Genomic DNA, 24,612 nt, shown 5'->3' on the forward strand with positions numbered 1-24,612 from the left:
TGCTTTGTCTTTGGTTTATGTATCAGCCTGTCCTCAGTGTACAAGTTGTCAGTGTTGGTCTTGTTTTGCCTGCCTGGTGTACTCAATAAAAAACTTTAAATACAATGTATGTATAGTCATAGCCTTTTTTTTAACATACAATTAGGAGTTAAAATCCCATTTGGTTCATTTTTTGCTGTCTGTGTCCTGTTAGGCAGACATCCCGGAGGCACGTCAATCACCATGAAAAGATGGCATGTTCCCAACGAGATGGTTGTCAATGGAACAGGTGTCTTCCTTGGAAGATTTATCTTCATCCCCTATTCTGGTGACAACTGTAATATTTTGGATTTCCAATCACTTTCTGCCTCTGTGACAATTGTAACCAGGACAAATAGAGAGAGGGTAGGTCTACCCGAAGAGAGGCATGGACTGCAATAAAAACCTGACAAAGTTTGTAGTCCTTCCATACTTTATATACATTTTTTGTCTATACATACACTTTGAATTGCGTTACATTGAAGGAACATTCTAGAGATATGGCTACATACCCGAATGGCTTCTGTCCGCAAACACTTTATACAGTTCATACTCTTCAGGTAATACTGAGACTGCTTGGTGTCCACAAACCCATAGATACGTTTTATCAGCTGATTGCTTACTGCAAGAGAAAAAAAAAAGCCTTTAAAGCAGAACTCCAGCCTTACTTTCAGTCTTGCACATACTGAGATACCGTGTGTAATACAGGGTCATAAAGCAGGGCATAATAGGGAGGTATAGGGGCAATACAAGGTGATGGATCGGCATGAGCCAATATAAGTGATACGGAGCATGAGGCAATTGTTTATGTAAGGCATCCCATGCACAAGTGGCATGTGGCACAGCGAATAATAAACAAGCATAAGGAATTGGGGGTATGCTTGAGACCCGGAATGTAGTATAGAGGCATGAATTAGTGCAAGTGATACAGACGTCTGGGGTGCTGTGCAACAGAAAGCTTCTCATCACCCGCTATAACAGAGAGGTGTAAGGCATTGTGTATAACATAGTACAGCTTGCAGCAATTCACATCATGGTGAGAAGCATGTGGCACTGTGTGTAATAAAGAGAGGCATGTGGCACTGTGTGTAATAAAGAGAGGTATGTGGCACTGTGTGTAATAAAGAGAGGTGTGTGGCACTGTGTGTAATGAAGAGAGGCATGTGGCACTGTGTGTAATGAAGAGAGGCATGTGGCACTGTGTGTAATGAAGAGAGGCATGTAGCACTGTGTGTAATAAAGAGAGGTATGTGGCACTGTGTGTAATAAAGAGAGGCATGTGGCACTGTGTGTAATAAAGAGAGGTATGTGGCACTGTGTGTAATAAAGAGAGGCATGTGGCACTGTGTGTAATAAAGAGAGACATGTGGCACTGTGTGTAATAAAGAGAGGCATGTGGCACTGTGTGTAATAAAGAGAGATATGTGGCACTGTGTGTAACAGAGAGAGGTATGTGGCACTGTGTGTAACAGAGAGAGGTATGTGGCACTGTGTGTAATAAAGAGAGACATGTGGCACTGTGTGTAATAAAGAGAGGCATGTGGCACTGTGTGTAATAAAGAGAGGCATGTGGCACTGTGTGTAATAAAGAGAGGTATGTGGCACTGTGTGTAATAAAGAGAGACATGTGGCACTGTGTGTAACAGAGAGAGGTATGTGGCACTGTGTGTAACAGAGAGAGGTATGTGGCACTGTGTGTAACAGAGAGAGGTGTGTGGCACTGTGTGTAATAAAGAGAGGTATGTGGCACTGTGTGTAATAAAGAAAGGCATGTGGCACTGTGTGTAATAAAGAAAGGCATGTGGCACTGTGTCTAGCAGAGAGAGGTATGTGGCACTGTGTGTAACAGAGAGAGGTATGTGCCACGATGTGTAATAGGCACATAGCACTGTGTGTGTAATAGGAAGACTCAAGTGGGACTGTGTGTAATAAACAGAAGCACATGGAACTGAGTTAAACAGAGAACAAGATATGCCACTGTAAGTAACAGAAAAAGACATGTGGCACTGTGTGTAATAGAGAGAGACATGTGGCGCGATGTGTATTTGAGAGAGGCATTAGGCACTGTGTGTAATAGAGAGACTCAAGTGGCACTTTGTGTAATAAAGAATGGCATGCAGCACTGTGTGTAACAGAGAAAGTCAGGTGGCATTGTGTGTAACAGAAAATGACGTAGCTCTGTGGGTAATGTAGGCATGTGGCACAGTGTGTAATAAAGAGAGGGGCATATGGCACTGTGTGTAACAGAGGGAGACGCACGTGGCACTGTGTGTAATAGAGGTATGTGGCGCTGTGTGTAACAGACAAAGAAGTGGCGCTGTGTGTAATACAGAGGAGGATGTTGCACTGTGTCTAATAGAGAGAAGCATGTGGCATGATGTGTAATATAGAAGCATGTGGCACTGAGCAAAATGGAAAGACGCATGTGGCACTGTGAGTAACAGAGAGACACTTTTAAGCATTATAGGGTAAATAAATCTTTTACCGTCCCCTCAAACATTTGGCACCTTTCAGGGGGAAGGGGGGGGGAACGGGGACCTGTTTTTGACTGGTCCCCTTTCCCATTTCTGGAGATGGTGCAGCGACGAAGCTTGGCCCCCCTCCTCCTTCCTCCACGCCAGTTAGAATGCGCAGCGCGCTTCGCGCTTGTGCAGTAGTGACCCGGCTGTGAAAGCCAAAAGGCTTCACTGCCGGGTTCCCTTACCGACAATGGCAGTGTCTGCACCCGACAGCCGATCCGAAGATCGGCTGGGGTGCCGACATCGTGGGTTCCCTTGGACAGGTGAGTGTCCCAATATTAAAAGGTCAGCAGCTGCAGTATTTGTAGCTGCTGGCGTTTTATTTTTCGTGGTGGGGGGGACCTCCGCTTTAAGCTTACTGGATTGTACACTCACATTGTAAATATGAGGCAAGCTCCAAATTTTTTCGGTTTATGTTTCTGAGCGCTGCGTAGAGAATATTTTTCATACAGAATTTCAAGGTTTAGTAAATCCTAATGACTATCAACCGGCTTTTAATTACTTGCCAATTTTACAATACTGCACCGTCCCCTAATTTTCTGAAACGCCCGGCTACACTCCCCTCCCACCCCGCCGCTCCATTGTTATAGCACAATAAAATAAAGAACAAGACGGCACAGGCTACCTGAACCCTGGAAATGTCGCTTTCTGCGTATTCCATTAGCAGCGATAAGTGACGAAAAACCCGTTGCCGTTTTTAACACTCGGCTTCCCGTGTCACAGTTTAACTTCCTGGCATTAAATCTAGCACAGTTACATGCCGCAGTCTCTTAAGTGAAAAAACATAAAAACGTTACTTAGACGCCCCCACTCTGCCCCTTTATTAGTTCACAAAATGTCTCCCCACTGGAGTGTTAAATTAAAACCTCAGGCACTGATGTACAGATAGCAGTTTCTGCGTGACGTGGGGGGAATAGAGAAGGAGGATCACAGTATGAGCTAAAACAGATCTTTACTACACAAAGGAAGCCAATATATGGAGGGTAATGCACCCCCTGCAGCCGTTAATAAGGATATTAGAAAGTCAACTAGCAGTTCTGTGACCACATAAAGGCATGAGACCGCTGGCTTTGCGCTTTTATACATTCTACTGGAACTTGGGAGTTGACTTTGCACATCTATATAAATGATGCTTGGGAGTGTATTATTCTATGTAAGGCCTTGTTCACATGGGGAGTTATACAGCATATGCCGATTTTGAGATATCCATACATTGTATATCACGTATTAATGTTTGATACTTTTTCTTTAGTGCTGCATTTTTTCTTTCTCACTATTTATCACAGGTTAGATCACTTGTTAATGCTAGCTGCTTTTCTTTTCTTGACAGCGCAGTATTTATACATATATTGTTTACAAGTTATACAGCATATGCCTGTGCAAGGCCGTGTTTACCCGCACGGGGATGTTCTGTGCTTCCCTGTACAGATAAGTCTCATTGATGTCAATTGGGATGCAGCGGCTGCATGGACACAGCTGCTGCTGCCCAAAGGCAGACAATGCGAGTTCAGGGACAAGCACCTGCACCCACGTGGACGCCAAATTGGGAGTATTGGCTGTGTCCCAATGGCCATCAATGGGAATGTCTGCAGGGAACACCTGGGCATCCCCGTGTGGGTAAACACAGCCTAACAAAGATTTGGGGGGGGCACACCCTAAAAGATGCATTAAAATGACACTTGATATGGTGACCCCTGCACACCGGGATTATTCGGAGTTCAGTGTTCCAATGGGATGTAAGTTTGTGGATTTGACCATCTCTATGCTCTATATATATCTTTTTACATATAATACTTTCCATATCATGGGCCCCATTTTTTGATTTAGAACATCTCCATTATTTACAGATATTCAATATCCGCTCCTGATGAGTCGGCTTACCGACGAAACGCGTCGAGTTTTTGAGGATATAACCCCTCACATTTCCACCAAGATTTTTATGAATTTTACTGTATATTACAAGTTATACTCATGAAATATGTATTATTGTCCCCTTGTTATGGCAATTATGTTTTACACTCTGTTTATATGTATGCAATTTACTTCCCAAGATGTCTGCATATGCACTGAGCAATTTTTTGTTATATATAACGTTACGCAACTTGATACTCGTGTACATTAAAAATATTTATTTTTACTCTCAAATTTGTGTTTGAACCTGCCTCATTTAAAGTCCCATACTCTTTTATTATTTTTTGCATTAAAGTGACACTAAAGGTTCGATTTTTATTGTTTTAAAATAACAAACATGTCATACTTACCTCCACTGTGCAGCTTGTTTTGCACAGAGTGGCCCCGAATGGCGTTTTCTGGGGTCCCCTGGCAGCTCTCCTAGCTCCTCCCCGTCTCAGATAACCCCCCTGGGAGAAGCGCTCCAGAGTCCTGCATTCGGCGTCCATAGCCGCCGAGTGCAGGACTCAGCCCCGCCCCCCGGATTATTGGATTTGATTGACAGCAGCGTGAAGCGCGAGCCAATGGCTGTGCTGCTATTAATCTATCCAATGAAGACCTGAGAAGACCGGGCCGAAATCCAGCGCGTTCTCAACGCGGAACTTTCGAGGGCTCAGGTAAGTAAATGGGGGGTGGGGGGGTGTTGGGGGCAGTAAGCATAAAGGTGAAAAAAAACAACCCCTTTAAAGAAGGTGCAGCCATAAGACCATAAAACAGAACAAGATATTACAGTGCACACATGCAAGAAATGACATTTAACTCCAGCAAGGATATTTAAAACACCTGAACATTTTCCAAATATGGGGATTTGGTCACACCATATTGCTATATGGTGCTTAAGCCCACTTACTGCGACAAAGTACCCCATTATTATTGGGTTCTACGCTATCCATATTTTATTCTGTTTTATGGCTGAACCATTGCCTGTTCATTAGTGTCCACCTGTGTTATATGTGGAGTCCTTTAGTTCTCCCATATACAGGAGTGTATTTCTCCCATGGTTCAGAGAAGCAGGATCTTCCATTCTATGGATAGCGTAGGACCCACTAATAATGGGGTACTTTGTCGCAGTAAGTGGGCTGAAAGTGATTGTAAAGGATCATTTTTTATTTTGTTAAAATAACAAACATATACTTACCTCCACTGTGCAGCTCGTTTTGCACAGAGTGGCCCCAAACCTCGTCTTTTGGGGTCCCCCAGGGACTCTATCGGCTCCTCCCGCATCAGATAACCCCCTAGAAGAAGAGCCCTCCCAGCGGGTTACCTTGAGGGAGCGCTCCTGAGTCCAGCATTTGCGTCCACAGACACTAATGCCTGACTCAGCCCGGCCCTCGGCATCATTGGATTTGATTGACAGCAACAGGAGCCAATGGCTGTGCTGCTATCAATCTATCCAATCAAGAGCCGGGACCCCGTGGAGAGAGGGACAACGCGTCCCCGCCTAGAGATAAAGGGGCTCAGGTAAGTAAAGCAGGGGGGGGGGGCTAGGTGACTGCCAGCTGTTTTTTCACCTTAATGCATAGGATGCATTAAGGTGAAAATACACAAGGGTTTATAACCCCTTTAAGCACCATGTAGCAATATGGTGTGACCAAATCCCCATATTTTTTGAAAATGTTCAGGTGTTTTAAATAGCCTTGCAGGAGTTAATTGTCATTTTTTGCATGTGTGCACTGTAATATTTAGTTCGGTACACACAGCCTCACACGGGCGTACACTATAGTACGGTGGTCACCAACCAGAAAAAAGTTGGTGGTCTCCAGGGGTTCTGCTGAAAATCAACATTGTGGCGGATGTACACCGCCCAATGTTGTTTCCAGTGTTGTTATCAATGTGCACGGACATTCAACACTGTCAGCGCACATTGATAACCGATGCCGTAGTTCCGGCTCCTGGGAACTCAGAGGGAGACATCTGGAGTAGTGCAGAGAGTATGAGGTGAAGAATGTGGGGACTTTCAATGATCAGACTGTGGGAGGGAGCACAGAGCTCAAGCACATGGCTTGGATAAGGAGGGGAGATCCAATGATGAGCCTGTGTAAGGCAGCAGTGTGATGCAGGGGTAGGGGGGCAGAGAGCCAGAACATTGTGTGCATAAGATAGCAGTGTGATCCAGGGGAAGGGGGTAGAGAGCTGGAGCATTGTATGTATAAGACAGCAGTATTATCCAGGGGGAGGGGGCAGAGAGCCGGAGCACTGTGTGCATAAGATAGCAGTGTGATTCGGGGGGGGGGGGGGCAGAGAGCTGGAGCATTGTGTGTATAAGGCAGTAGTGTTATCCAGGAGGAAGGGGCAGAGAGCCAGAGCATTGTGTGTATAAGGCAACAGTGTGATCCAGGGGGAGGGCAGAGAGCCAAAGAATTGTGTGTATAAGGCAGCAGTGTGATCCAGGGGGAGGGAGGCAGAGAGCCAGAGCATTGTGTATAAGGCTGCAGTGTGATCTGGGGGGGGGGGGCAGCAGAGAGCCAGAGCATTGTGTGTATAAGGCAACAGCGTGATCCAGGGGGGAGGGGGCAAAGAGCCGGAGCACTGTGTGTATAAGGCAGCAGTGTGATCTAGGGGGAGGGGGGAAGAGAGCCAGAGCACTGTGTGTATAAGGCAGCAGTGTGATCCAGGCGGAGGGGGCAGAGAGCCGGTGTATTATGTGTATAAGGCAGCAGTGTGATCGGGGGGGGGGGGGGGGGGCAGAGAGCCAGAGCATTGTGTGTATAAGGCAGCAGTGTGATTGGGGGGGGGGGCAGAGAGCCAGAGCATTGTGTGTATAAGGCAGCAGTGCAATCCAGGGGGAGGGGGGCTGAGAGTGGTAGCACTGTGTGTATAAGGCAGCAGTGCGGCCCAGCGGAAGGGGGTCAGAGAGCCAGAGCATTGTGTGTGTAAGGCAGCAGTTCAATCCAGGGAGAGGGGGGCTGAGAGTGGTAGCATTGTGTGTATAAGGCAGCAGTGCGATCCAGGGGGAGGGGGGAGGAGAGCCGGAGCATTGTGTGTAAAAGGCAGCAGTGCGATCCAGGGGGAGGGGGGAAGAGAGACGGAGCATTGTGTGTAAAAGGCAGCAGTGTGATCCAGCGGGAGTGGGCAGAGAGCCGGAGCATTGTGTGTATAAGGCAGCAGTGTGATCCAGGGGGGAGGGGGCAGAGAGCCGGAGCATTATGTGTATAAGGCAGCAGTGTTATCCAGGGGGAGCAAGGAGTTGGAGCATTGTGTGTATAAGGCAGCAGTGTGATCCAGGGGAGGAGGGGCAGAGAGCTGGAGCATTGTGTGTATATGGCATGTAAAACTCATGTTAGTGGTCCGCGGGGTCTGAAAGGTTGGTGACCGCAGCTATAGTACACCTATGTGAACGAGATCTAATAATATGTGTAAATTGTACCTGTGAATTAGATTTATACTTACCTTACCCCCATATTCTGTAGCACTGGGTGTGATGCAACCATGAGTGAAGCCTTAAGCTGGCCATACACTGATCGATAAATCTATAGTGTGGTTAACCCTGCTTGACTCAAAGCTGCCCATTCTTCTTGGCATAAAGTCCCAAATGATAGACTTCCGTCCAACTGACAAGTTGAAACGTTTTTCTGGGGTGCCACTGTCAGATTTCAATGTCCCGGCGGACATGAGGGGATTCCTCCATCCACCTTGTTTGTGTGGATGGACCAAAGTTTGTACACACAGGCAGAAAGCCTGGGGCAATTCCCCATGGCTGCCTATCTTATCTCACCCCAGCACTGAGTAGTAAAGCACACACACCAGGCTATCAATACACAGTGAAAACCAAGAACAGACACAGTATATCAGGCTGGGAAAGTCTGAAGTCGCCTCATTCACCTTGTGTAATCACCATACATCTCAGGAATGACACCCTCAGCCCGGCCAAGCTCCACCATACATCCATCTCTCATCCAGCCCCTGCCGGCATTGATGGAATAAAGATAAAACGTCTGGGCGGCCATATTTTATATTTTCGGAGGCAGGGGGCTCGTCCAGTTGCTGCTGCATACAGCAGCAGAGGATCCTCAGAGAAACATCAATTGTTTATCATCACAAATAAACAATGTTCTACCTTTATTTGCTGCCAGACCTCTGCAATAGAGACAAACCGAAGGTCCGCAGTGTTTGGGGAACTGCATGTAGCAGCAAGTCTTTGTACGTTCATGTAGATTAGTCGATAAGGTGAATCTGTGGTCATGCTTGCTGGACTGGATGAATAAAATGTACTAAAGCTTTGCCTCGTTCTCTAAACTAAGCGAGCGTTTTCCCAGTGGGGATGATTTTGCTGGAAAAGCTGTATGGTCCTAGGCAAAGCTGCAGACGCAGAGCGAAGATCACTGGATCATAGAGGGAGGTTTGTCCAAGTAGGGAGGCACTGACAGGCCTTGACCTCCGGAAGATTTACCCCTCTTCATGACCAGGCCATTTTTTGCGATACGGCACTGCGTTACTTTAACTAACAATTGCGTGGTCGCGCGAAGTTGTAGTTATTTTTTTTTTTTTTACTAGTAATGGTGGTGATCAGCGTCTTATAGCAGGACTGCGATATTGAAGTCGGACACTAATTGACACTTTTTGGGGATCAGTGCACTATCACTGTACTAATGACACTGGCTGGGAAGGGGTTAAACATCAGCGGCGATCAAAAGGATTAACTGTGTGCCTAGCCAGTGAGTTTGTGTACTACTGTGTGGGAGGTGCTTTTACTAGGAGAAGGAATGGATCCCTGTCTCTACTTTGCAGGAACACAAGATCCATGCCTTCCCTACTGACAGAACGGCGATCTGCCTTGTTTACATAGGCAGAGCACCATTCTGCCTCTGTGCTGAAGGATCAGCGAGTGCTGCGAGAGCGGGTCGCTAGCGATGCACGTGCACGCCCCAGACCTGGAAGTGTCAGATCACATACTAGGTATGTGATCGGGCGCAGCAATGCCACCTTGCTGCGGTATAAGTTATACGGGCCGCAAGCGGTTAAAGGAAAATTGCTCAAAGCTGCATTTATCCTTTACCCTAGGTTCACACTTCTGCGTTTCGGGAAAAAAAAAAAAAACAATGTCAGCACTCAGTGGGTAACATTAGGTGAACATAACACTGGCAGAAACCATGGATGACAGGCAATGGGTTAGGCAAAATATTCCTGTCAAATGATGTTGATGAACCAAAACAAGTTTAATGAATAGCCATCGTAAAACAAAGAATCCTCATACATGTAATGTAGATGAAAAGAGGGTAAGATTCAATTAAATGAACCTACGGTGTCACTGGAGGTTCCCGGAGCAATGAGGATATTATGGTATCCAACGATGAAACAGTGTAGCTTTGGGGGGCGCCAATAGTCCCTCTGCACTGAGGAGTCCTGACCTAAACGGTAGACCTGCTGGCCGGCGTGGTCTGGATGGCGTGCTGAAGGAGGAAGTCGGTGATCGCGGCTGTGGTCAAAGTGCCGAACCGCTCCCCACAAGGCGGCTCACTGTACAGGCTGACATGCAGATGGCTGGGGAGGGGAAAACCGCGGACCGTCGGCACTGGTAGGTCACTCTCCCTGGATGGATCCACAGCTAACGGTTGGTTGTGACAGGGATGTGGGATGGAACAGAGAGCTAGAAGCTGGGAAAAGCCTGGGGAGGGATCATACACATGACAAAACACCCTGATCAGGAGATGGTGGCCAGAAGTCGGAAGACCTCGGATGTCCTCGGAAACCAGTGTGAAGCGCAGTACGGAGGGTTGGTGTGACGACGTATTTCGCGCGCAAGCGCTTTTTCAAAGTCATGGGAACAGGACAACCCAATTGTTTAAATACCAGAGAGAGGGGGCAGGAAAATGGGCAGAGCAGAGGGGCGGAACTGATGCCGTTAACTCGTCATTGCTCTAGGTCAGGGATATGCAATTAGCGGGGACCTCCAGCTGTTGCAGAACTACAAGTCCCATGAGGCAAAGCAAGACTCTGACAGCCACAAGCATGACACCCAGAGGCAGAGGCATGATGGGACTTGTAGTTTTGCAACAGCTGGAGGTCCGCTAATTGCATATCCCTGCTTTAGGTGATTCTATGCAAAATTAAGAGAGAAAATAGAAGTTCATAAGGATACTGTAAACAATACAATTAAATTTCTCGTAAATGGGCAAAACCGTTTAAAAAACAATTAAAAATCAAATTGCCATAAAATATTAATAAAAATCAATATAAAAAAAAAACCATAAGAATAAAATGGGATAAATCAAATTTTTCCCAAACTTTTGTTACTTAACTTCTGCGTTTCGTGCGGGCCATGTTTGCATTCAAATGAATGGGGATCTGTGCCAGCGTTTACGCAAAAAAAAAAAAAAAAAAAAAAAGGTGCATGCATCTTTTAAAAAATATGGCTGCAGGGAAATCGCATGATCTTTTTCACCATGTGATTTTCCTGCGGCTCCCGTAAACACTGCGATTTTACATGCAGAGCAGCGCGTTTTCACTGGTGGGGGAATTACTGCGATTCGCCTACAGCCACACGCAGAAGTGTGAACCAAGCCTTACATAGAAGTAACTCACCGTCCTGGAAGTTCATGTTTTTCTGCCTGACCAAAGCCTGAAAGTCTTCCACCGGATTCACACTGCCCACCTAAAAGAAGGGGACATCGGATTATCACAAATAAAATGTCTTCAGTCATTATTTTCACCAGCAATTCTACGCCCTGTGGTAGTGATTGGGTGGCTGTAGAGCCGCTCGGATCCCTTCTACAGAAAAGCTCATCCCTTGCTGAAAACGTTGGTACTGCGGCCACTTCAACCCGTGGGCTGAACGAAAAAAAACAAAAAAAAAAGTCACGGTTCCGCCATCCATACTGTGCATGGGGGAATCACTCCCACTGAGTATTCCATTCTAAAAGTAGGGAGACATCCCCACCATCAGAATACACTGATCAGCACTGCCCGCTATACATTTTACGATAGATCAATTTTTTTTTACAAGCGCCCTGCCCAAACATGGATCCAAATTCGTCTGGTCCCTGCTGAACCATTCAAATTTTGATCCATGTATAGCCGGCTTAACATTCAGAGTCTCACAAAGTTTTGGACAGCTTTAGTGCAGCTTTGCAGGGCTGAGAAAATAAGCTGCAGAAGGCTCCTTTATTGAAAGCAACAGGAGGCCGCCGTCTGCTGCAGCCAATCGTGGCCTCACGCTTATAATCGCTCATGCAGCAATCACCTGCAAGTAATCAGCCTTGCGGGCAGACTGTCTGCATCCAGGGCTAATCACTCCCAGGTGGTCGCTCCATGAGCGATTACATGCAAGCAGCCGCGATTAGCTGTAGGAATCAGCAGGCTCCGATTATTTTCAATAGGGCTGCCTCCTGTGGCTAATCACCGGTAACTCCCGCTGGGGTTCTCTCATCTAATTGTGTGTTGGGCTCATTCGCAGTTGTGAATGTAGTCTTACCGGGGTACTTATTCCTGGGCAGTGACAACTAAGCAACTAGCATATTAGGAAGGAAGTCCATAGTATATACAGGGCTGCTGTTAGAAACCATGGGACCCCCAATTGCTTCAGTTATGAACACAGTGATTGATTGGTGCCGATCGCTCATAGTGTTCATACAGGACAGGAAGGAGCTGGTAAATATGACCTATTTACTAGACATGTGCACACTGAAATATTTCGTTTCTGACTAGTAATAATTATATTTATTAATTATTATTACTAGTCAACCAACATTAGAATTCTTCTATAGCCTATGGGTGGAGCATCTGACCATAAATGTCCGCTCCCGGCGTTCGTATGTTTTTCTCTGCTTCTTCGAATCTTCATGTCTCTATAATGTCGAATCTTTTCTATGTCGAATAATCTTGGACTAATAGAGCTAAGGTTAGGCACATCCAACCGCAGGTTCGATAGACACAGATCGCTACTGTCACCGTCATGTCGAATCTTCTATCTATATCGAACTGTTGTCGCAACGAAACGAAAATAAAGCATTTTTTATGTCGGATCTTTCGGATTCTGCACGTTCGTTATCGTTTGTTAAAACTAACGCAAAAATCCCCGAAATTCGGACGAAAACTAATGCACATGTCTAATATTTATCGGACCTTTCCCTTAATCTCCTTGTTGAAGGATCCTATTGTGTGCATGTCAGCTGCCGGCAGGAAGGACAGGAGGGAAGCTGCAAGCACTGTGCGTGGTGGTGGTGGTGGTGGGGGGGCACGGCACGGGCAGTGGGGGGGGGGACATATGGTGCACAGGGAGGCTTATCGGTGTGGCAGGGGGGAAATTACTAGAACTGATCCCCTGTATGGCTCTCCCTGCAGAATCTGAAAGCCAGCGAGGAGAGGAGAGTAATCCAGCTTTCAACAAGATTTCAGTAATTGATAACCAGGGTGATGGAGAGGAGGGAAGCCGGCAGCACTGCAGTGGTGGGCACACGGGGGGGGCCTGGGCAGCAGGGGGAAACGTATGGTGCACATGAAGAGTGATTGGTGTGGCGGGGGGGGGGGGTAGCGAGGGGGCAATTCCTGGAATTAATCCCCTGTATGGCTCTTCCTGCAGCAGCTGAAAGCCAATGGGAGTGAGAGTAGGGCTGGGAGATTTAAAAAAAAAAAAAAAAAAATCTGCGATTTTCTTAAAAAAAAAAAAAACTCTATTCACGATTTGAATGGATTTTTTTTTTTAAGGACACCGAGCCGGTCCTGAGGAGCTGGGGCAAGAGTTTTTAGGCAAGGCCGCGGCTTCGGCCTAGTCCGCGGTGTCCGGCCTCGCGGACTAGGCCGAAGCCGCGGCCTCACCTAAAAACTCCTGCCCGCAGCTCCTCAGGACCGGCGCGGTGAAAAAAAAACAAAAAAACGATTTGCTTAAATTTTGAATCAATTTGACCTCTCAACTCGATTCAAGATTTAAATCAATTTTCCCCCCAGCCCCAAGTGAGAGGAGAATTTATGTTTTTTTTTTTTTTTTTTTACAGATTTTCTTTGACATGTTCTGGCAAACAACTGGAGTTCACTGCCAACATGAACCAACTACACTCAAAGTTTAAGAGGCGAGGAAGTTCAAATTTGACCTGTTGGTGAACACATAGGGCCCATAGCCTTGGCCACAATCTGTCAATATAAGAATGTGACTGCAAGATGCGCCAGCAATAATAAAACATGATTAAGAAACAATTTCTCCTTACTGAAGTGACATTGCCATCAGCCAGGTGAGAGATGCTAAAATCCTCATCTTCACCTTTGAGTCTCTTGGCATCGGGTTCCTGGTTTCTGTAATAAAGAATGAATCATATACCTGAATATATCAATGTTTGGACCTTATTCAGTATAGTATTATAAATTGCAGTAGCTCACAGCAAACTAGAAGTAAAAAAAATTAACTTTGACCGCCTGCTACGGGTAACAGCCCCCGTACTGAAAAACACCAAAAGCCAATCCAGAATTTATGCGCAAGGTAACCTACCTGCTGTATGTACTGTACAAATTCATAAGAAGCTTAAGTACCAGCCTGTAATACTCTTCATTACCGGGCAATTTTTACGTTTTCAGCCCTGTGATAGTTTGGCTGACAATCACCAAATTATGCAACAATGTATCCAAATGAGTCTTATATCGTTTTATTTTTAGACAGATTGTGGTTATTTAATACCACCAAAAGATACTCATTTTTTTTCTAATTGTTTTTACTATACCCAAGCATTAAAAAAAAAAAAAATGTTATACCTACCTGCTCTGTGTAATGGTTTGGCATAGAGTAGCCTTGAACCTCCTCTTCTGGGGTCCCCCGCTGGTGCTTTCCACTCCTCCTCTTCTGTGTCTGCCCCCATAGCAAGCAGATTGCTATGGGGCAGACGTGCTCTCTCCTCACTGGTTTTGATTGAGAGCAGCAGGAGCCAATAGCGCCCATAACCGTCAGAACCTCCAGTGAGACCAGGAAGAGGAGGAAAGAGAAGAGCTCCAGTGAGACCAGGAAGACTAGGAAAGAGAAGAGCTGCAGCAGAAGGGCGCAGCACTGGATCGAGAATGGACTCAGGTAAGTGTTTAAAGGGGGGGGGGGGGAGCTGTGGGAGCAGCTATGAAAAGTTTTTTTCTCTTAATGCAGAGAATGTTTTAAAGGGTTTGTGAACCAATTTGTCTAAGTCAATGTCAGACCCTCTATTAGAGCCTGGCATAGCACACTGTGTAAAGCATTTTTAAAAACAAGCAGTGTAAATACAGATTTTCAGCTGTCTTCAGGCCAGTCACGTGACTCGCGGCCGCTCTCCAGTTCCGATGGATTGCTTCTGCGGGAGGAGACGTGATCTCCCTCTGACGTCGGCCGGGGAGATCACGTGGCCGCTCGGCTCCACCCGCAGAAGCCCTGTCTCGTAGCTGTAAAGCGGCCGCGAGTCACGTGACCGGCCTGAAGACAGTACACTGCTCAATTTTAAAAATGCTTCACACAGTGTGGTATGCCAGCCTCTAATAGAGAGGCTGGCAGTGACAATTGTAGGTTTTTTTGAGAGGGGGGAGAGAGGAGAGCAGAGCAGGGCAGCGTATGACGGAGGGACGCACTTTGACCACAGTGATCAGGGCAGAGCAGCCCTGATTTTCGTGGTCTGTTCAGAGAGTGCATACAGGAAGTGGCAGATTCAAAGTTTTTTTTTTTTTTTTTTACAGTTTAGAGGAGGGCAGATTACACAGCACAAGACCAGGATATTAATTTTGTTTTGGATTAACGAACACTTTAAAGGTAAAAAAAAAAAAAAAAATCAATCTTTTAACTTTAGAAACATTTTAAAGCGGAGTTCCACCACTCATAGTTTTCACAATGGCCATTTTTAATTTTTTTTTTTTTTTTTGCTGTTAAATACCCTTTTTTTCTATTTATACATTACATCCTCCTTGCGATCGCCTAGGCGATTGCGTCACTAGGTGATTTGCAAGTGTTCCTGGGATAGCGGCGTCATGTATCCAATGACTCCTTGCAAATCGCCTACTGCCGAAATCTTGCATATGCAGGGAGAGAGAGCAGCTGTCAGAATTAATCGGTGATGTCGGGGGTGGGCGGGACCGAGCAACTATCGAACACCAGCCAATTATTGGGCTTCTTAAGAAAGGGGGCGGAGCCGCATACACGTAGCGGCCCGCCCTGACCCGATCCTATTGGATGGTGTTCGATCGCTGCTCGGTCCCGCCCACCTCCGACATCACCGAATTCTGACAGCTCCTCTCTCTCCCTGCACACAGTTACATTACAAGCCTGCTCAATATTATACGGTCTCAGTGTGGGCTACACATTACCACTATATCAAATATATACATATTTTATTATATATATATATATATATATATATATATATATATATATATATATATATATATATATATATATAGATTATATAGAGGCATTACTGAGCATGTGCGAGATTTGGTGTTGGTGGTGCATGATGGGTAGACAGCTGCACAGAAATCCAGGAAATTAACAAGAGAGGGCTTCAGATGCCCACAACTAAAATGGAACCTGCTTGCTTCCGAGATCAGTAAGTATTTTTAAAGAAAGTAAAAGCGCAAAAAATATGACAGGTTCAGACAGTTACAGAGCAGTCTTTAAAAAAAAATGTTTGGGGGACTGGAACTCCGCTTTAAGGCGGGGAGGAAAAGGGACAGGAAAGCAAGAAGCAAAGACCAACAGCAATCCTGTCATTGGTGAAGACTCTCCAGTGGAAGGATTGCACAAAGAGGAGAAAGTACTCACCTGCTTTTTACTGTGTCGCTCCCTTGCTGGTTGAATGAGTGAAGTTCTCCCCCTCGCTGACAGAAATGCTGCAGAATGTCACTCACCGGCAAAGAAGTGACGCCTCATTCATCCAGCCAGGAGAGAGCAACACCATCAAAGCAGCTAAGCATATCTCTGCCTTGAAAAGTGATCCTGTCACCGGTGAGCTGCCGCCAGCATCAGGAATAAAAGTGTGACATGATATTAAGGGACTTGAGAGTAAAAGAAAAAAAAGAGGATGAAGGAAGAAACTGCAGAGGAAACAGATAGATGAAACGGAGAAAAGAAAAAGGGAATTGAAAAATAGGATTTTTTCTACAGCTTACCTGTAAAATCCTTTTCTTGGAGTACATCACAGGACACAGAGCCGGTTATTATATTTTTTATTTATTTCAGGTACTTATATAGCGCCGTCAATTTACGCAGCGCTTTACATATACACTGTACATTCACATCAGTCCCTAACCTCAAGGAGCTTACGATCTAAGGTCCCTAACTTACATTCATACATACTAGGGACAATTTAGACAGGATCCAATTAACCTTCCAGCATGTCTTTGGATTGTGGGAGGAAACCGGAGTACCCGGAGGAAACCCACGCAGGCACAGGGAGAACATGCAAACTCCAGGCAGGTAGTGTCATGGTTGGGATTCGAACCAGCGACCCTTCTTACGGCTAGGCGAAAGTGCTAACCACTGCACCACTGTGCCGCCCCCATTATATTAAAGAGGAGTTCCACCCAGGGGCTCCATTAAAAAAAAAAAAAAAAATTAAAAGTCAGCAGCTACAAATACTGCAGCTGCTGACTTTTAATTGGACACTTACCTGTCCCTGGGTCCAGCGATGCGGGGGATCGAAGCCCCGCTCGTCCCCCCCCTCCGCTCGTCGGCATTTCAACTGTGGGCGCCGGGCTGTGGCTTCACAGCCTGTCACCCACTGCGCATGCGCGGGCGGCGCCGCGCGCCGTGATTGGCCGCTCAATCACCTGGGACCTGTAATGGGTCCCAGATGATTGACAGGAGGGAGGGAGCAGAGCCGAGCCCTTCCTGTGCCTGGGGGGAAGTGATGTCACCAGCCCAGGCAAAGGAAGAGGCAGACTACAAGGGACCACCTAGCAACAGGCATTTAGAGGTAAGTAAAAAAATAAATAAATAAATATTTAAATGTTTTTTTGTTTTTTTACAATTTTTCAGGTATTTTTGTTTTTTTGGGTGGAAACCCACTTTAATAACTACTTGGGTTATACGCCACCTATAGGTGAATGGACACTGGTAGATCAATCAAAACAGGAAGTCCTCCCCTATATAACCCCTCCAACACAGGAAGCACATCAGTTTTGTAGCAAGCACTAAATTCCCAAAAGAGGGGAGGGACCTCTGTGTCCTGTGATGTACTCCAAGAAAAGGATTTTACAGGTAAGTTGTAGGAAAAAAATCCTATTTTCTTTATCGTACATCACAGGACACAGAACAGGTTATTATATTAATAACTACTTGTGACGTCCCAAAGCAATATCCTTGAGGGGAGGGAGACACCATCATAGAAACTGCCACCAGAGAAGGTACCTACTCTGCTATGTGTAATACGCTGAGGCCAAAGGCAGAATCTTCTACGTTACTGACATTCACCTGGTAAAAATCCTGTAGATGTATAAACCAAAGACTCAATTGTGGTCTTGCACCCCTGGGCCACTCACACCCGATGACGGATGGCCCAAGATACTCCCCCACGCATGGTAGAAAATCTCTCCCCAGAAAAAATGTTTTTTTGCTATTTAAAACATAGGCATCATTGATAAACTGGCAGATCCACTGTTAAATATTCTACCTGGATGCCGCCTGCCCTTCCTGGGCTTTTTTGGCAGCACAAACCAGGATTCCTGTGCCGACAACTCAAGTAGACCCCGAACATATGAACTACCTTTAGGCTCGATTCACACCTATGCATGTTGCTTTTGAGCGTTTTTGGAGGATTTTTTTTCATGCTTGCCACGTTTTTGAGCCGCGTTTTTGCCGCGTTTTTGCCGCGATTTGCGTTTTGCGTTTTTTTTTTTTTTTTTCATTTTTTTTTACAGTCTGAAAAAAAAATTACACAAAAAAAAAAAAAAAAACGGCAAAAACGCACCAAAAACGCATCAAAAACGCTGCAAAAACGCAGCACTTGCGTTTTTGATGCTTGTCCATTGAAAACCATTACATGCAAAACGCTGCTTTTTGCATGAAAAAAAGTCCCCAACCCTTTCCAAAAACGCTGAGATACAAAAAAGCATTGATGTGAACATGTTCCATAGGAACCCATGTTAAAAAATTCCCGTGCATTTCTGCAAAATGCAAAATGCATCAAAAAACGCGCTAGTGTGAATGGGGCCTCAGAGTAGGTAGCGATCTTTCTCCTGCCGACTGTGGATTAGAAGAAAAATAAAAAGGCAAGACACTGCCCTTATTCAAGTGAAAACTAGAAACCAAATTAGAAATAAAAGCGAATGAGGACGCAACATCCCCTTATTATGTGAGACCAAGAACGGCTCCTTGCATGAAAGAGCCATCAACTCTGACACTCCACTAGGTGAAGTGATAGCCACCAAAGAAGCCACCTTTCGAGATAAAAGGACCAACAGCATTCCCCGATTGGTTCAAAAAGTGGCCTCTGCAAGGTCAATCAAGATCAAATTCAAGTTCCCAAGGACACAAGAATGGCCTGACAGGTGGGACTGTCCAAGTTACATGCTGTATGAGGTATGAAACAAGGAGTGAAAAACAACGGCCTCTGGAAAAGAATGGATAGAGACGAACTCTGACCCTTAACGGTACTTAAGGCCAATCTCCTTTCCTCTACCGATTGGAGAAAGAAAAAGAAAATCTCCCACTCACATATTTCTGCGGGTGCCACTTCCTAGCTTCACTCCATACAAAGAAATATTTTCAAGTCCTGTATTTGAAGTTCCCCAAAGCTGGCTTCCAGGGGCTCAACAGTGCCGAGATACAGAACTCTAAACCATTAGGTCCCACTGGACTGGGAGTGTTCAATGGAGCAACCCCCGCAAGACTCGCTATGTCAGTGTGCCAAGCCCTCCTGGGCTAATTTGGCCAACACTAATATCAGCGTAACCACCTCAAGGATTCTTCACAAAAGATGTAGCAGAAGTCGAAACAGAGGAAAAATGTCAAATAAGGGAGAACCGGTCCCTAAGGCAGTGTTTCTCAACTCCAGTCCACAAGGCGCCCCAACAGGTCATGTTTTCAGGATTTCCTTCAGATGAAACAGCTGTGGTAATTACTAAGGCAGTGAAACTGATCAAATCACCTGTGCAAAATAATGGTAAGCCTGAAAACATGACCTGTTGGGGCGCCTTGAGGACTGGAGTTGAGAAACACTGCCCTAAGGTGTTACCAGTACATCTACCCTTATTGGCAGTGGGACTCTCGTCCCGGACACACCTGTCCCAACTTGTTGCAGAACTTGGAATCTAGTAGATTCACCTGCAGAGTTCCCCCTGCCACTATTCTATCCTTGGAATATGTATTGGCGATAGAGACAGCACTTGTACTGTCCCAGACAGTATGTGGTTCACCTCCCTGAGTCGCATGACCTCTGGTACCGCCCTGGCGGTTGATATATATGCCTGCAGAGGCATTTCCGGATTGAACCTACAACTGGTTTGTCCCATAATCCAGAGCAAGGCGTACTGCCCAAAAATTCCAAGACATTGATGGACAGCATTCTCTCCGGTGGAGACCAAGCCCACTGAACTGTAGCCAGCCTAAAATCAACTTGGAGAGACTGGCATCAGTGGTTATTATTCCCTAAATTCCTGAAAATCAAGAATATCAACCACCAATTTTTGCTCTGCAACACCCCGGAAACAGAGCCTTCCAGCAATCCAATGCCTGAATCTTCAAGTTCCAGACACAGAGATTGATCCTCTACCAAGACCTGGAGTAGGACTGGTTGTAGGGAACATGATTTAACCTAAACACAGCTTCCTCCTGTAGAAATATATCGAAGGAACCCCTGGAATTGACTGCTTCCTGAGCAAAGATTATTGAGGTAATGAGTATTGAGGTGTCTTCAGCAAGACCAGCACTGGGGCTTGACGCTTTTGTGAACCCTCCAGAGCTGTGGCCAACTCAAAGGAAAGTTTAAAAAAAAAAAAAAAAAAAAAGGCTTTCCACTGCAAATACAGAAATCCTTGATGAGCCTGGAAACAAACCACCACATGAAGACGTGCATTACAGATGATTGTGAAGCCCAAAATCTACCTCTTACAGGGAGGTCATCACTGAACAGTCTAGCCTATCTGAAAACAGAAGGATGTTCAGCTGCTTGAAATCTTAAGATAGACCTCATGTCCCTATTTGGCTTTGGAACTGCTACCATTTAATTGTCTCACAATAATGAGCCTATAACTTCTGCTCCAAGAGCAAATGCAAGGCAAAAGACTGACGGACCCAGACAATCCCAAGAGGTACACTTTAACCTACCAGGTTTCTGCCGGCTAAAGATGGAACAAACCACCTCAGAGATTGCCCTAAGACTTCTGGCCCGAGATACTCCCAAAACACAGCTGCCTCAGATGCCTCCCTCACCCAGGTGGGGAAAAGTTTACAGCAGGGATATGCAATTAGCGGACTTCCAGCTGTTGCAGAACTACAAGTCCCATGAAGCATAGCAAGACTCTGACAGCCACAAGCATGACACCCAGAGGCAGAAGCATGATGGGACTTGTAGTTTTGCAACAGCTGGAGGTCTGCTAATTGCATATCCCTGGTTTACAGCATCTGGTATTCCCGGGCAGTCTCCCATCCATATACTAACCAGGCTTGATCCTGCTTAGGCTTCGATCAACCGAGACCAGACACGATCAAAGGTGATGCGGCTGCAGTCTGAAGAATAGTTAATGCGTCAGGAAACACTGCAATGCCAAACACTACAGTGGCTCAGATGCACCTGACACCACTGTCCATCGGGATTTGTGGACACAGACAGATCCCTGAACCTGAGAGCGCGTGCACCTCTCTTTTCTGGAACCATTTAACTGGTATAACAGGTAAATAATGCAGCAACTATATTAGCCAACCTAATATACAGTCCTCCAAGGATGCAGGCCTAAAACAATGTTGGTTTACCGCTATGCAACCCCTTAGGTATGTAAGTATGCAGGTACCCAGGTATGCCGTTATGTCAGTACCTAGGTATGCAAACATGCAGGAATACAAGTATTCTTGCCATTCCTGTATTTATGTATGCAGTTCAAGGCCAATAAGCACATATGTATGTACCCTCAGGCAAACAAGCACACAAGTATGTAGATCCTACGCAAAAAAACACATATGCATGTAGTCCCAGGCAAATAAGCACATATGCATGTAATCCCAGGCAAATAGGCACATATGCATGTAGTTCCACTCAAATAAGCACATATGCATGTAGTCCTAGGCAAATAAGCACATATGTATGCAGTCCTAGGCAAATAATCACATATGCATGTAGTCCCAGGCAAATAAGCACATATGTATGTAGTCCCAGACAAATAAGCACATATGTATGTTGTCCCAAGAAAATAAGTACATATGTATACAGCTTAATGTAAAAAAACACATATGTATGCAGTTTAATGTAAATAAACATACGTACAGATGAAGCTACACACCCTGTTAATGTGAAAAGCATTGACGTCACTTCCGTTCGGACGTCATGCCACGGCGCCATCCTCCATGGAGGCTTGCGGGCCCATACACTAAAGGATGGAATACGACCGGTAGGTCAAGGCCACCACAGGGGAGGACTCCCGGGTGCACACTTATGGATTCACAACTGTCTGCCAGCATAATGCATTCTCCAGTGACAGCACGCTATATCAAGTGGGAGCAGAACACAGTGGATGATTTGTACGGCCTCCGAAGTGTCTGATGGTACTTACCCGTGACTCGGCAGTGGTAATGTACTACGATGTCCCCACTCTCTGTGTACCACTAACATCATTACCAATGTTGCTTTTTGCTGATGCTGATTGAAATATCTTCTCACCAGTGTACACGTCAGCACTATACACGCATCAATAGACTCTGTCATCGCCAGCACTTGATTGGTTCCTCCAACTTACTCAGCATTGTTAACAGACCATATACAGGACTATTTCCCCAGTACAGTCCATATAGGATTATAGCGCCCTTATTTCCTTCCTCTTCTTGCCTCTTCCTTTCCCTACTTGGCTCGAGCCTTTCCCGGGGGGTTGATGTCAGCCTAAATTGCCATACTCAGCAATAGCTGGATAATCCCATTGGTGGTTGGCTGTCCAGACATCAATTTCCTTTGCGTCCGGACGCTGTTGTTTGTCATTTTTTTGTCACATGTTGTTTTGTCCCCCAGTCTATGGTTGTACCGATTGACCCTCACAGGCCAGTCAGCAATCTGTATTTAGGGTAGTTGAGCAAATGGTTTATACTCTTTTATCCATGTGTTCTATTTTTTGTACCACTTTAATACATTTTTGAATAATTAACCTTCACGTGTATTGCTCTTCAGTAAGCCCCATCTTTTTATCGGTCCCCCCTCTGTTTGGGACATATAGTTTTTTGCAGCTTTTTTAGGGGCTGAAGAACAATCACGAATTCATAGGTACATATTTTATACACATAATAATCAAGCCTCTTTTCTCTAGAATTTTTTTTAAATAAACATACGTATGCAGTACAAATGAGAACATGCCAAAATGTGTTTAAGCAACATGCATTTTTGGAAGCCTGCGTTTATGGAAGCATGTAAGCATGTGCTTATGCAACTATGCATTTAGTCAAAACATGAAAGCGTGCATCCCTGTAAACACGCATTTATATAATACATGCCCATGGAAACATGCATTTACACAATAAGCAAGCATGCGTTTATGAAACGTGTTTATGCAACATTAACCATGTATCTTTATGCAACCATATATAACCATGTATATTTATGCAAACATGTATAAATATGCATCTTTGTGCAGACATGTATTACCATGTATATTTATGCAAACATGTAAAAACATGCATCTTTGTGCAAACATGTATAACCAGGTATATTTATGCAAACCATGTATAAACATGCATCTTTGTGCAGACGTATCTTTATGCAACCATGTATCTTTATGCGAACATGTATAACATGTATCTTTAGCAACTGTGCGTTTCAGCAATCGTGCATTCCAGCAACCGTGCGTTTTAGCTAGTTTGCAAGCATGCACCTGCTTAACTGCAGCTGGTCCCATACTAGTCCTGCAGGATTTAGCCAAGCACATATGCATCCAATGCAGCCTCTATGCTGTTTCAGAACAGCGAAAAAAGAAAAAGATACGCTTCTGCAGACCAAACGCACACTATACTGGAGACACAATTCCTTAAAGTGCTCCAATGCTCCACCCTACGCGGTTCGTAAGAGAATTACATCGTCCAGGGGCACCTGGAAGGTCTCGTGGACCTCTTCTATGAACTCTGATCTTTAGTTCTTTCCATAGATTTTCTATTGGATTCAAGTCAGGTGATTGGCTTGGCCATTCTAGCAGCTTTATTTTCGTTCTTTGAAACCAATTGAGTTTTTCCTTGGCTTTATGTTTGGGATCATTGTCTTGCTGAAATGTCCACCCTCGTTTCAACTTCATCATCCTGGAAGATAGCAGATTTTTATCAAGAATGTCTTGGTACATTTTTCCATTTATCCTTCCTTCAATAATATGCAGTTTGCCAGTACCATAAAAACAGCCCGGCCTACACCATGATGTTCCCACCTCCAAACCTCACTGTTGGTATGGGGGGTGTTTTTGGGGTGATGTGCCATTTGACCTCCAAACATGGTGTGTATTATGGCATCCAAACAGTTCAATTTTGGTCTCATCTGACCAGACTATATTCTCCCCGTATTTCCCAGGCTTGTCTAAATGTTGTGCAGCAAACTTTAAACGAGCTTCAGCATGCTTTTTATTCAGCAATGGAGTCTTGCGTGGTGAGCGTGCATACAGGCCATGGCGGGGGAGTGCATTACTTATTGTTTTCTTTGAAACAATTTTACCTGCTAATTCTGGGTCTTTCTGAAGCTCTCCACAAAGGGTCTTGGACAACTCTAATGATAATTCTTTTTACTCCCCTGTCAGAAATCTTGCGAGGAGCATACTTGGTCGTGGCCGGTTTATGGTGAAATTATGTTCATTCCACTTTGGGATTATGGCCCCAACAGTGCTCACCGGAACATTAAGAAGTTTAGAAATCCTTTTGTAACCAATGCCATCAGTATGTTTTGCAACAATAAGGTTGCGAAGGTCTTGAGAGAGCTCTTTGCTTTTACCCATCATGAGATGTCTCACACTTTGGTGATGAGACACCATTTTATAGACCGTCAGTTGAGATTGAACCAGCTGATATTAATTTGCACTGACAAGG

At 45.2% G+C, this 24,612-nt stretch overlaps 1 protein-coding gene across 1 annotated transcript in view; it reads right to left on the minus strand.

Moving 5' to 3' along the window:
- The window catches only part of XRCC5 (X-ray repair cross complementing 5), a 136,184-nt gene that overhangs the window by 12,875 nt on the left and 98,697 nt on the right, over positions 1-24,612 (minus strand). Inside the window, exons 15-17 of the mRNA XM_073634408.1 lie at positions 13,628-13,712; positions 11,010-11,079; positions 531-640 (exon numbers count right to left, since the gene is read on the minus strand). Of these exons, the coding sequence (XP_073490509.1) occupies positions 531-640; positions 11,010-11,079; positions 13,628-13,712 (265 nt within the window). The remainder of the gene's footprint in view (positions 1-530; positions 641-11,009; positions 11,080-13,627; positions 13,713-24,612) is intronic.

This window comes from Aquarana catesbeiana, linkage group LG06 (genome assembly GCF_042186555.1).
Source record: "Aquarana catesbeiana isolate 2022-GZ linkage group LG06, ASM4218655v1, whole genome shotgun sequence".
Taxonomy (NCBI): domain Eukaryota; kingdom Metazoa; phylum Chordata; class Amphibia; order Anura; family Ranidae; genus Aquarana; species Aquarana catesbeiana.